A 12,373-nucleotide genomic window follows, 5' to 3' on the forward strand; every position below is an offset into this window, starting at 1 on the left:
GAAAGTAAGAATAGATATGGTGAAGGTGTTTAAAATGTCTTTAAAACTGAACATTTACATTCCAGCACTGGTGGTAGAACAGGAAGGAGCACCAGATACTTTCTCATGCACAAGAGAAACCAGTACTTTTTTCTTTCTTTTTTTTATTTCCAAGTCCCTTTAGTGGCGCTATACAACTCAGAGCTGCAGAAATGTTGCTTTCTTCCTCACTGCACAATAAGACTTGATTATAAATACATACAGGGTACTACTGTGTGTGTGTGAAAGCTTTTCTACAGCAGTAAACAAACATTTTTTTCATTCATAGTTTGATTTTGACAAAACAAGTGAACAATCAGCAAACTTATCATCAACAGATTCACATAAAATCAGAAGTTTGATCAGTTTGACTTCTCGGAAGTGTTCAGTTGTGTTCTTACGTCAGATGACATTGGTATTGATTTACAATGGGGCAACAGTTAGTCAATGAATCCAATTCTAATCCTGTGATCCAACCAGATCGATCTGTCTGAAGCAGAATCAAATCAACCTATACCATTAAAAAATCTTTTCAAAATGAGATAAATTGATAATCGATTTTTGAAAATACCATTTGGATTGCGACATGGTAAATGTATTTTACTATAACATAAGAACGACCTAGTGTCATCACAGCAGACACAACACACATGTGATGGAAGTAAAAAATGATCAATCCATCAATATAGTCCAAACACTGAATTTTGCAAAAGACACCTGACCATACAGTGTGGTAGAATCTTCTAATAATGCTCCCTTTGTATAACTTTTATGCTGGAAAAACACAAAATGTGAACGGATTTTCCATTAATTCTTGTTTACTTGTTTGTACACTCAATTTGTGCACAACATGATTTCCTTGCAAGAAATACAAGAAATCTGGAAAACTTCACCTGCAATGTTCAGTACCAGGCATTTATCTCTGTGTCACATTGGGTGAATTTTTGGCTAAAGATTTCCTGGATCGATTTTAAGTCAGTGAATCAGATCAAATCTGATCGGTCAAAATAAACCGAAATTGAATCGTATCTGCAACCACAAATTCTGATGTGACTCAAACCGTTCACACCCTATTGATTTAAAACGGTGTTGTCCAAGTCCAGTCCTGCTTATGTGGGAGATGGATAGCTTCAAACAAAAAGTGAACACTGACGATTATGTGTTAAAAAGTGTATCTCTGAGCTTCTATCATTGAGGTGCTATTATAGTGGCCTTTTTTGTAGCACGTGATATAATGGGAGGATTATTCACTGTGGTAACCCCTGAAGAAAAAAGAAATGTCCACCTGAAGCTGTATTTGAATAATACTTAGTCCTATTACTGCCATTTTTATCAACATACACAGAGATATGACTGAAACAATCAATTTACACTTAAGTGTATATAACAAACTTCCCCACTGCTGCTTCTTTAAACAAAGGTCTGAGTGCATCACAACAACAGACTGAATATGTGAAAAGTGCCTCAGAATGCTGCCATCTACAGATACATTGCTTACTTTTTACAAACAAGAGTCCAATCTAAACTATTAGTAAAATTCAAAGTGATTTTCCTTCGTGAAACATCCACTTTTACTCTCTGGCAACAGTTTATATCGGCTCCACTTGGGGTTCAGTCACTGGGGTGGAGATGTCCTCTATGTGCTCTGGATCAAGCTCAGTCACCACGACGGCCACCTGAGAACAGAGCAGAAGACATCAACTCAGATCAGCTACTTTGAAACATCAGGGCTTCACTTTTACGAAACAGTTTTGTGTCATTTGAATTGGCAACAATTTGTCTTTGACGAACAAAGCGCAATATGCTTAAAAAGTTGGATGTTTTTGCACATTTTGGGACTCTGAAGGTGAAAAGTGGTATGGAAATGTTTCATGAGTGTGTTGCTCGATCTATGTGCATTTAGAGGATTATATGTGCCCTTTTTAGATCAATTGTTAGATTATGTAAATCATTTTGTATATTTTTGACTTTGAAAAAACACAAAACTATTTAAACTTGATTCTATTTCTACATTTTAAATAATGAAAAGCATTTATACACCCCAGAAATGGTAAACTCAAAGCTTCAAAGGTCAGTGTCCTCTTAGTTTTTCAGACACCCCCATATGTATATATGCTATGTTAATCCTCGTATTTCAACATGGCTTTTAAATTATTTTTAGGGGATTCTTCTTTTTTTAACTGACCTGGCTTGTTGTACGGATTCTCAATGTACTGATTCCTCACAGCAGAGCCAAGCCGTATGTATCTTCGATAGCTACAACCTTGTTTTCTTGTCTATATTTATTACGTGAAGGGTCATAGAGGATGTAAGGTAAAATGAATATTGGTTCTGTCAAGTCACCTCACAAAACAGCAACATTTCAGAGTAAAACATATTTCAGTGGAGACCCTGTGAACACGTGGTACCTGGGATGGCTCTGGTTCTGCCGGGGGGGTGTGGACCACTTGCACGGCTGGAGCTGGTGGGGGGCGAGTCTGTGGGTAGGCAGGTCTCTGGCTGGAAGTCCGCTGGACAGAAAAACGTTCAGATTTGACTTTTAGGGTGAATATGATCCTTGACTTTTCAGACTAAAAACATTCTTTAAATGAGTTTTCTACAACAGTAACTTTCTGAAAAGAAAGTGACAATTTGCACGTAATTTACTAAATACGTGCAGCCAGTGGTTAACTTTATTCTTGGCTGCACGGATCCAGAGGAAGGTAAAGGTTAGGGTTACAGTTTAAAATATGTTTAAAAAAAATGAAAATATCTGCAATGTGCATCTTGGCCACATGAAGTAAGTGCGGCCAACATGAATTTTTTACTCCTAATTCACCTTGAATGGTTTAATTGTATCTTGAAGACACAAAGTCATTTTGTACATTTTATGTGCCATGCAATGCTAATTCAATGAAGTTGAGTCCAAGGTCTAGTGAAAATACTATTAGAAGTTCGGACTATTCCAACTGCTTTACCTGTTTTCCACCTGCAGCTAAGACACTGAGCTCAAACAGCATCGTGGTGATGCAGATCAGCAGTTCCAGCACCAGAAAGATCACCAACGTTCCCAGAACCCCGTCGATCAGAAGCTGTGCGGTGAAAGGGAAAGAGCCAGAAGCATATATAAGGGATGATAAACGATGTAAAAATCTCTAAAAGTAAAACTTTGCATGCACAAAACTATACAGCCATTTCACTAAAGTATTAGTTGTAACAGTAGTCAGTCACTTACTTTACATTTTTGCTCGATCAGCCCGGTGCATTTTCTGAAACAATGTTGCTGCAGTGGACAGTAAAGAGAGAAACAGCAAGTCTGCTTTCTCAAAACATTCAGGGTCAATTTCTGTGATACCATATGTTAGAGATTAGTAGAAATACTCCTGAACAAAATAAATACAATTAAGAATATGTCACGTACCAGCTTTTCTGTTGTAATAGTGGAATGTTGTCGCTCTGGGTTTTGTAAACTTATACAGAATATTCTTATCTGCAAACATTGTTTCAGTCTTGCACCAGGCAAGACTCGTGCTCTTCTACAACAACCCACGTGGAAAGTAAACGCTAAAAACAACAATATAACTGTAGGGATTTGAATTTAATGATGCTATTTAACATCAAAGCCAAAGAGGACCTCATCTTTCAAGGATAATGTTTCAAGTGTTTCTTTCTGTATCCGATAAACTGAGTGTTTTTGTGTGTGTTGGGCTTTAAGACCGTACCACGGCGTGCAGCTCCAGCCGGCGGCAGTGCTCACAGTGGTACGAGTCCTGTCTGTACGGCAGGTGGGTGGACATGACGCCCAGAGCAGCAGTGGCTAATGCAGCACTGATTAGATGGAGCACCAGAACACATTTCACCTGGAAAAAGACACCCCAAGTTATTACATGTGAACCAATTACACAAATCCTGCATGAAAATAAAAAAAATTAACACAAAAGTAAGTTTTTTTTTCACTGCGGTTTTTATGGGGATTCAATAAAATCTTCTCAAATCAAATGCTGAAGAGTGGAAAAAGGGTAAATCAGAGAATTCCTTAAATTATCTGTAGTTTGAGCAAAATTCAGAAATATGTAGAAAAAGTTTAATTACATAAACTGGAATATTTCAGTATTTTTCAGTCATTGCTCTAGAATTTTTGACAGGGGAATGACATTGGCCCGTCCATTACTTACCCAGAACAGAGACGGTTTCCTGCCACTGTGCATCAACACCGATCCAGACGAGATCACCTGGTACAAAAAAAGGTTGTTACATTAATGTCAGACATTATTTCTAATGACATTTAAGCTTTAGAACACCAGAAGACACAGAAATCTGGTTGCAGTCAAACATTTGCAGTGAAACTGGAGACGTTTCTTTCGCAGCTTTGGACTGACCTGAATGACGACGACCAAAACTAAGGCCACGTCTCTCGTGTAATGGACCTCATGGATGTTGAGCACAGAGACACTCAGGCAAAGGATCAAGGCCCCAATGACGACTTGGATTGCCTGAAATACGCGAGAGTTGGTGGGATCGGGGGGCAGAAGACAACAGATAAAAGCAATTATTCAGATGGAGTTTAGATAAATCATAACTTAGATTTGATTAGGTCTAATTTTAAATAATAAAAATGCAACTAAATTTGTATTATTTTTTAAACATAAAAAAGTAAACGAGTCACAGCAAACATTTTCAGCCGTATTACAAGTTATCTGGCAAAGTCAGAGGAACGCAGGTGAAACTTTTTTTTTTTTTTCGCATGGATCAAATGATGCTGACTAATGCACAGTGGAGAGTTTTCTTCTGGTGGGCAGCAAATAGGCTCTTCTAAAGGAAGATGGGGAAGGATGTGGAATGGAAGGCAATGCCCTGGGTACTCAGGGAGATGTTGTGAGTGGTAGTTGAAAGTCCAGGCCTAATAAACGGAGTAATCCAGGAAGAGAAGGAGAAAGGAGACAGTGAATAAATGCAGCAGGGGAGAGCAGGAGTCCAAGAAACATAACATGTAAGAACAAGAATCCAAACAGGGCAAATATAAAAACGGTGGAAATAATGGAATTCATCTTTTTGTTGGCAAAGTCTCTCATTCTTTGAAAATCTATGAAATTCCATAAAAAAAGAATGTCCAAACAGCTTAGATTTTGATATTATGCTGCCTGGATAATTGAGTTTGATGTTTGATGTTTGACCTTTAGAGTCAACATCAGCAGTTTCAGATTAAGAAGAGTCCTAAGTCAGCGTGAAGCTTCAAACCAGGAAAAAGCTCTTTTTTCAACCACCATCTGAAGACATCCAGAGGTTCTTGTAAATGTCTTGATTTTTTTCTTTAAGGATAATCTCTGAGTCCATTTTTACTGAACAGTGAAGATTTGTAGAAGCCAGTTATATGGTTTAATGCAAAGAAAGGGCCTTACTTTGGTGATATTTGCTTTAAGTAGTTAGTGGAAAACAGACGACTGGGTTGTACAGTGATTTTTTTCCTTAGTCCAAAGTTGGATTGTCGGCTCCACTGGTTCCCATTGTCCAATGGAGTATAAAGGCCCAAAAAAAAGTAATATTACAAATTTTAATCTTATAAATTTACGACTTTTAATATTGTAAATCTACAGCTTTTAATCTTGCAAATTTACAACTTTTAACCTCGTAAATTTACGACATTTGATGTAAAAAAATGTAAACGTTTTTTTCTCGTAAATTTAAGATTTTTATTTTGTAAGTCTACTATTTTTAATTTTGTATATTTACGAATTTTAATCTTGTAAATCTACAATTTTTAATCTTGTAAAACTAAGACTTTTAATCTAGTAAATTTACAAGTTTTATTCTCGTAAATTTACGACTTTAAATATTGTAAATTCACACGTTATTTCTCATAAATTCTCGACTTTTAATCTCGTAAATGTATTAGATTGCAAGCCGTAAATTAACGAGAAGAGTCATAAATTTACCCTATAAAGTTTAAAGTAATAAATGTACAACTTTATTCTTGTAAATTTACGACATTTGATGTAAAAAATGTACATGTTTTTTCTCGTAAATTTAAGATTTTTATTTTGTAAGTCCACTACTTTTAATCTTGTATATTTACGAATTTTAATCTTGTAAATCTACAATTTTTAATCTTGTAAATCTACAATTTTTAATCTTGTAAAACTAAGACTTTTAATCTAGTAAATTTACAAGTTTTATCCTCGTAAATTTATGACTTTAAATATTGTAAATTCACACGTTATTTCTCATAAATTCTCGACTTTTAATCTCATAAATTTACTAGATTGAAAGTCGTAAATTAAAGAGAAAAGAGTCATAAATTTACCCTATAATGCTTAAAGTAATAAATACACAACTTTATTCTTGTAAATTTACAGCTACATTTTTTCATGTAAATTTAAAGATTTAAAGCCATGATTTAATTTATTTTTTTTAATTTATTTATTTATTTTTTTTGGCGGTGAGTTCTAATGGGTCCATCCCATTGACTGGACAGAGAACTGGACTTAGTGACTCCTCCCCCTTTATGTTCCAAACATGCTACCTTTTTAAACATGATCTTGCTAATCCTACTTTTTACATGATATGTTTTTCTTTATTGATAGTTATTTAGGTTCTAAAATGACCAATCAGATGCCTCACTCAAAGCATGTGGTGCCCACTGGCCCCCAACATCGAATAATCCAAACGTTTCATTGAGAGATTCTCACAAGCCTGCTTTCAGTGGCAGGGGTATGGTCTTCCAACAAGCTCACTCCTGATTGGTGAGAGTGGTTGCCATAGAAATGTTCCATCCGGTCGACTCGGACCAATCGCTGCTTATTGATGATTTCTGGCTCCAACATGTTGACGTCTGTATTGCAAAACAAATTCCAATTAAATTGACTTCATTTGAGTGGAGCCAGAAGCAAAGCCATTTATATGGGTGACATCACACTTACTCAGTCCAGTTCTCTTATACAGTCAATGGTCCACCTTAGTTTAAATCCCAGTAAACAATGTGAGTACTTTGCCAAAACCATTCACTCTGTCAGCTCCTGTATGGACTGAATGACCTGGTCAGACTGTACATCAGTTTAAAACCACTTGGAGTTGGTTGATTATTTTATTCTCGTGGAGTTAATCACCACCTAGCAAACCAATTCTAGAATTCTGCCTTATTAAACAAAATCCCCTCAAATGTTTTTTTTGTTCATTTGTCTATTACAATTACAACAGTACACTAAATACCAAATGTGCAGACAAAAAGTGTTTTGCAACCACATATTCAGAGATTTACCAAGTCACTCTTAAAGTTCTAATATGTAGAAGAAAAGTGTTTGTCCCTTGATTTATTTGCTGAAAAAATGTTTCTGTACTGTGTGTTTGACATGCTCACCCCCAGAGTCTTGGGCTCCATCTTGAGGTGGAACTGCAGCTGGCCCTCAGAGAGGGTCCCTGTGGCCTGGATCGGATCTTTGTCATTTTGAGCCATCCTAAAGTTGAGAGAAAAACAAGTAAGCATCACATCAGACTGAGGTAAAAGTAACATAACTCAGCCTTAGTGCTGGCAGGTTCATTAACAAAAAAATACATTTTGTTTTAGAAAGAGGATAAAAATCTATCTCTATTTAATATTGAAATTTGCTAATCTGAATAATGAGAAATGGCAAAAACATACTGAAAACTCTCTTCAAAGGTTCATTTTTGAGCTTGTTGCATTGAACAAATATCACTTAAATACATCATACATCAGGGATGAGGTTCAGAGTTCTGAGACTTATACAGATGATTGTTCTATTTTATTCATAACTTAATCTCTTAAAGAAGGACTTTTTCCTAACTGTCGGCTGAATTTGTTAAATAAAAAGACTTAACTCTGAAAATCAGTCAAATTATCACTACTTGGGCTGAAACCATCAGGAAAAGGCAAATAATTGACTTAATTTTATAGTAATAGAATGCACTTTTATTCAGGCTAAAATAATATTTAAATAGTAATATTTGAGAAAAGAATGAAACAACTTTTGTTTTCTCTATAAGTTTATTTTTATGTAAATGGTGTCATCTCTTCTTTATTTTCTAACACATGTTCCAGTTTTAGCGTTTGTCTTCTTTCTTTTCTCTGTTGTTATAACAGCTAAAGTAATTTTGAGTTTGTCCAACTTTATCCAACATATTTCGGCAGATGTTATTAAACTACCTGAATGTCTATCAACACATGCTCCAGGGCTTTTTTTTTTTCTTTTCTTTTTACTTTTTTTTCTAATCTTCTTTTTAGAGGGAATTTTTCCTCTCCACTGTTGTCTTTTGCTTCTGCATAAAACTTACTCCAAAATATTTTGATGTAATCTGTTTGTTACTCCTCTTGAGCTGGACGGAACGGTTCTTGGTTTTAACAGACATTTATTCTGACACAAAGATTCTTCTATGTCTTCACATGTTCTTTCTATGTTCCAAAAGTGCCGTCAGAACAATGAAATTAAATACAGAAACTTAAATTAACCTCTTCAATCTAAGACTGCAAATTAAAATGACAAAATAAAATCCATACCTCGTTGGCCGCATTAACTCAAGAAGGTTAAACTTCCAAAAAAGAAAAACATCAAACTTTTCGAGTTCGGTAAAGTTAGAAATATATTCACAGATTTGCACTTCCGGGCTCAATAGCTCTTCAGAAAAACGTTCAAATATGACAGCAAGTATCTCAATCGTCACAGAGAGTCATCTACACAACTATTTCAAAAGAAAAAAGATTGTTTTTCCCCGTTTAATGAGAAGTGTTCTCTTCGGGCTGCAGATGGAGAGACGGCTGCTAAGGGACCGTCTATAAAGTGCAAGCTTCCAGAAAAGGCCATTCTGTTAAAGTCAATAACCTCTCAGAAACAAATAAATATCAACTTTTATGTGAACTCGAGATGGAGATTCGTCACCATAGTCATGCTACAATAAATATTTTGAAAAAAAATCCTTTATTTTAGTATTTTAATTTGACCAATTTTAATAGATATATGAAGCATGAAAAATATGCTCAATAGCTGTAGGAATATTAAAGCTAGAGTCACCAAACTTTCTGCACTGACTAATGATGAGTTTACGGGTCAACTACAACAAAGATTATTGCAAAGATTTACTTTTTTAATTTTTTTTTAGAAATTTTTGAATGATTTTGGATCATATTTGGTCTAAATGCTTAATAGCTCTGAAGATATTAAGGTTAGAGTCACCAAACTTTCTGTACTGACTAATGATGAGCTCATTGTTCTACTACAACAAGGATTATGGCAGAAATTCACTTTTTTCATTTTTTAGATTTTTTTTACATGATTACGGATCATATTTGGTATAAAATGCTTAATAGCTCTGAAGATATTAAGGTTAGAGTCACCAAACTTTTTGTACTGACTAATCATGAGTTCATTGTTCTACTACAACAAAGATTGTGGCAGAAAATAAAGATAGTATCTTAAAAAAATATTTTGGTTGTAGTAGGCTGGAATGACAAACATTAGTTAAAGTGGAAGGTTTGGAAACTGTAGTATTGTGTTTTCAAAAATAACAAGTGGTATTGGTCAGTTAGAATTTATATGTCTTCAACAAAACGTACAAATAACATTTAATTGAAAGTCTTGTTTTTTTTAAATCCCCTTTTTTTTAAATCTTTAGAAATGTTTAACAATTTTAGAACAAGTACGATCCATATTCATGTAAAAAAAGAGAGAAAAAGAAAGTAAATTTCTGCCATAATTGTTGTTGTAGTAGAACAGTAAGCTTAAGATTAATAAGTACAGACAGTTCTGCGACTTTAACTTTAAAATCCTCAGAGTTAATAAGCATTTTGACCAAATATGATCCAAAATCATTCAAAAATTTCTAAAAAAAATTAAAAAAGTAAATTTTTGCAATAATCTTTGTTGTAGTTGACCCGTAAACTCATCATTAGTCAGTGCAGAAAGTTTGGTGACTCTAGCTTTAATATTCCTAGAGCTATTGAGCATATTTTTCATGCTTCATATATTTATTAAAATTGGTCAAATTAAAATATTAAAATAAAGGATTTTTTTCAAAATCTTTATTATAGCACAAATATGGTGACAAATCTCCATCACTAGTTCACATAAAAGCCGATATTTATTTGTTTCTGAGAGGTTATTGACTTTTACAGAATGGCCTTTTCTGGAAGCTTGCACTTCGTAGACGGTCCCTTAGCAGCCGTCTCACCATCTACAGCCCGAAGAGAACACTTCTCATTAAACGGAGAAAAACAATCTTTTTTCTTGTGAAATAGTTGTGTAGATGACTCTCTGTGTTGATACAAGACGATTGAGATACCTGCTGTCATATTTGTACGTTTTTTTGAAGAGCTATTGAGGCCGGAAGTGCGAATCTGTGAATATCTTTATAACTTTACCGAACTAGACTCACCCAGTTGTGGCAACCCTTAGAACATCCCCCATATGGACAAAAATGACAAGGAACAAAAAATAGGTTCCCTTTTTTAAATAAAGTGTTTAACTTATTATAGCTTAACTCAACACCATTATTTATTTATATGAAAATATCACATATTTATTTCAAATGATTAGATTTTTTTTTATTAATAACAATTTTTTAACTGAAGATATTTTTCTAAATAAAAATATGAATTAGAGTTCCCTTTGATGGCAGCTACACTGTTAGTCACTAATAAATGTCTGTTATAACACAATTGGATCAACCTGGATAAATTGGAATGATATTGATTGAATTAGATCATAGAAACTGTAATTAATAAAGATCTGATGTGTGTTATATTTATTAACATTAATATTAAAGCCTCTGTAGAAGTATTCCCAGTGTTTTTTTTAAATTACCGAATGATTATTCACCTCTAAGTTGTGGGTGAAATTGTTGTCCTCATTTCCCATCATCCCTTTGTTTACACTCTTTCACTAGCTTACAGTCTCTCACAACCCCAACCTAACATTAATGATGCAGCAAAAATGGCAATCAATACGGAGCTTTCCAAGTTTGATGTCAGCTCAGAAGAGGAAAATGAAAATGTACTTTGATAGTCGCTTGCAAATAGATGTATGAGAATGAAGCAAAGTAGGTAGATGTTGTCCTGCCCATTTCAGCGTTTACGTCACAACTACAAGCTTTTCCAAACCCCATGTATTTAGTCTGTGCCTGATTCATAACAATTGAATAAAGAAATCCTCAGATAAGCTACTTTAAGCTTAATTTTCTTTATGTATGTCCTCCATCATGATAAATATGCTACAATAACACAGTTTTACATTGGAGCATGTCTTAAATTGAGAATAACTAGAGTTGCTGTGAACTTTTGTTGATAAATGTGTTGAACTTTTTTTCCAAATTTATAAATAGAGGATTATTTCCTGCATCAGCGTTTTTTTTTTTCTTTTCTTTTCCTTTTTTTTTTGCAAAGATCCAAAGTCAAATAGTAATATTTGAGTTATTTGATGTGAATTTCGGTTTAAAAAATATTTTTAAGAAATCCTTAAATTAATATTGTTTTGGTCATTTATTAATAATGTTAAATTAATATACTGTTTTAGATGCTAATTACTTTGAAATATTAAAGCTATTGATTTTCCATAAAAATGATGTTTTTTATATTATAATTATGGCAGACGGGGTTGTTTTTGTAACCATTTGACTCAAAGTTAATATGATGAGTTTCTTTTACAGACTGTTTCCAAACTCTACACTTTTGCACAGACGGTTGACTAAAGGACATGTAATGACTAATCATCAAAATAACCTTCAGAACCATCGATGCATGCACGTGCTGCATGGATGCTGCAGGTCTGCATGCAGAGGGCATCTGCAGCATACAGCCTGCAGCCATCATCATCATGTCCGGCCCCACATATTCTACCATCCCGTCCCGTCTCAGCTCACCTTGCGCCGGTGCAATATCACCGCAGCACTCGGTTCGGTTCGGGCTGTCTTCCTCGCAGAGGTGCGCTGATGGTGGATGCTCCGCAGGATAGAGCAGGGTGTGTTCTGGAGCGGGACCTCACTGCAGCACTCACTGCGACTTTTCCCAGACTTGCTGTGTCACGCATTTCACATGCACGGCTCCATCTGAGAGCTGCAGTTGCGTAAGAGATCCAGGTGCTGCAGCATTGGTTAGTTTACAGATAAGACAAAATCATTAAATGTTAATTGAAATTAAATAATATGGACCAAAACTGATCAGTCTCATTTAATTACAAACAATTTCATAATTAATTTGTGCAGAGTAAAATTGTTCTGATTTTTAATAATTTAGCAATTAGAAGCCTTTTCCTCCCAATTTTAAAAAGCTTCATTAAGAAATGACAATTGTTTCTGATTATGAAATAGAATTAAATGTTCAAAGCATCTCATCACAATTTACGATGAAAATAATAAAAATAAAAAAAAACTCATC

At 34.6% G+C, this 12,373-nt stretch overlaps 1 protein-coding gene across 2 annotated transcripts; it reads right to left on the reverse strand.

The window, feature by feature from the left end:
- Nucleotides 1-26: 26 nt before the first annotated feature.
- On the reverse strand, nucleotides 27-12,342 carry LOC112162108. 2 transcript variants are annotated; one of them, XM_024297770.2, is made up of 9 exons: nucleotides 11,860-12,341; nucleotides 7,352-7,448; nucleotides 4,377-4,490; nucleotides 4,173-4,229; nucleotides 3,720-3,857; nucleotides 3,233-3,280; nucleotides 2,976-3,089; nucleotides 2,427-2,528; nucleotides 27-1,694 (listed from the first exon to the last, which is right to left on the reverse strand). In XM_024297770.2, the coding sequence occupies exons 2-9, from the start codon at nucleotides 7,445-7,447 to the stop codon at nucleotides 1,608-1,610; spliced, it is 756 nt and encodes a 251-aa protein (XP_024153538.1). In that variant the 5' UTR covers nucleotide 7,448; nucleotides 11,860-12,341; the 3' UTR covers nucleotides 27-1,607. The 2 variants fall into 2 exon arrangements, with proteins under 2 accessions (XP_024153538.1, XP_024153547.1); XM_024297779.2 differs by lacking the exon at nucleotides 3,233-3,280 and having other exon boundaries at nucleotides 11,860-12,342.
- Nucleotides 12,343-12,373: the final 31 nt, after the last annotated feature.

The sequence above is a fragment of the Oryzias melastigma genome, linkage group LG11 (genome assembly GCF_002922805.2).
Source record: "Oryzias melastigma strain HK-1 linkage group LG11, ASM292280v2, whole genome shotgun sequence".
Lineage (NCBI taxonomy): Eukaryota > Metazoa > Chordata > Actinopteri > Beloniformes > Adrianichthyidae > Oryzias > Oryzias melastigma.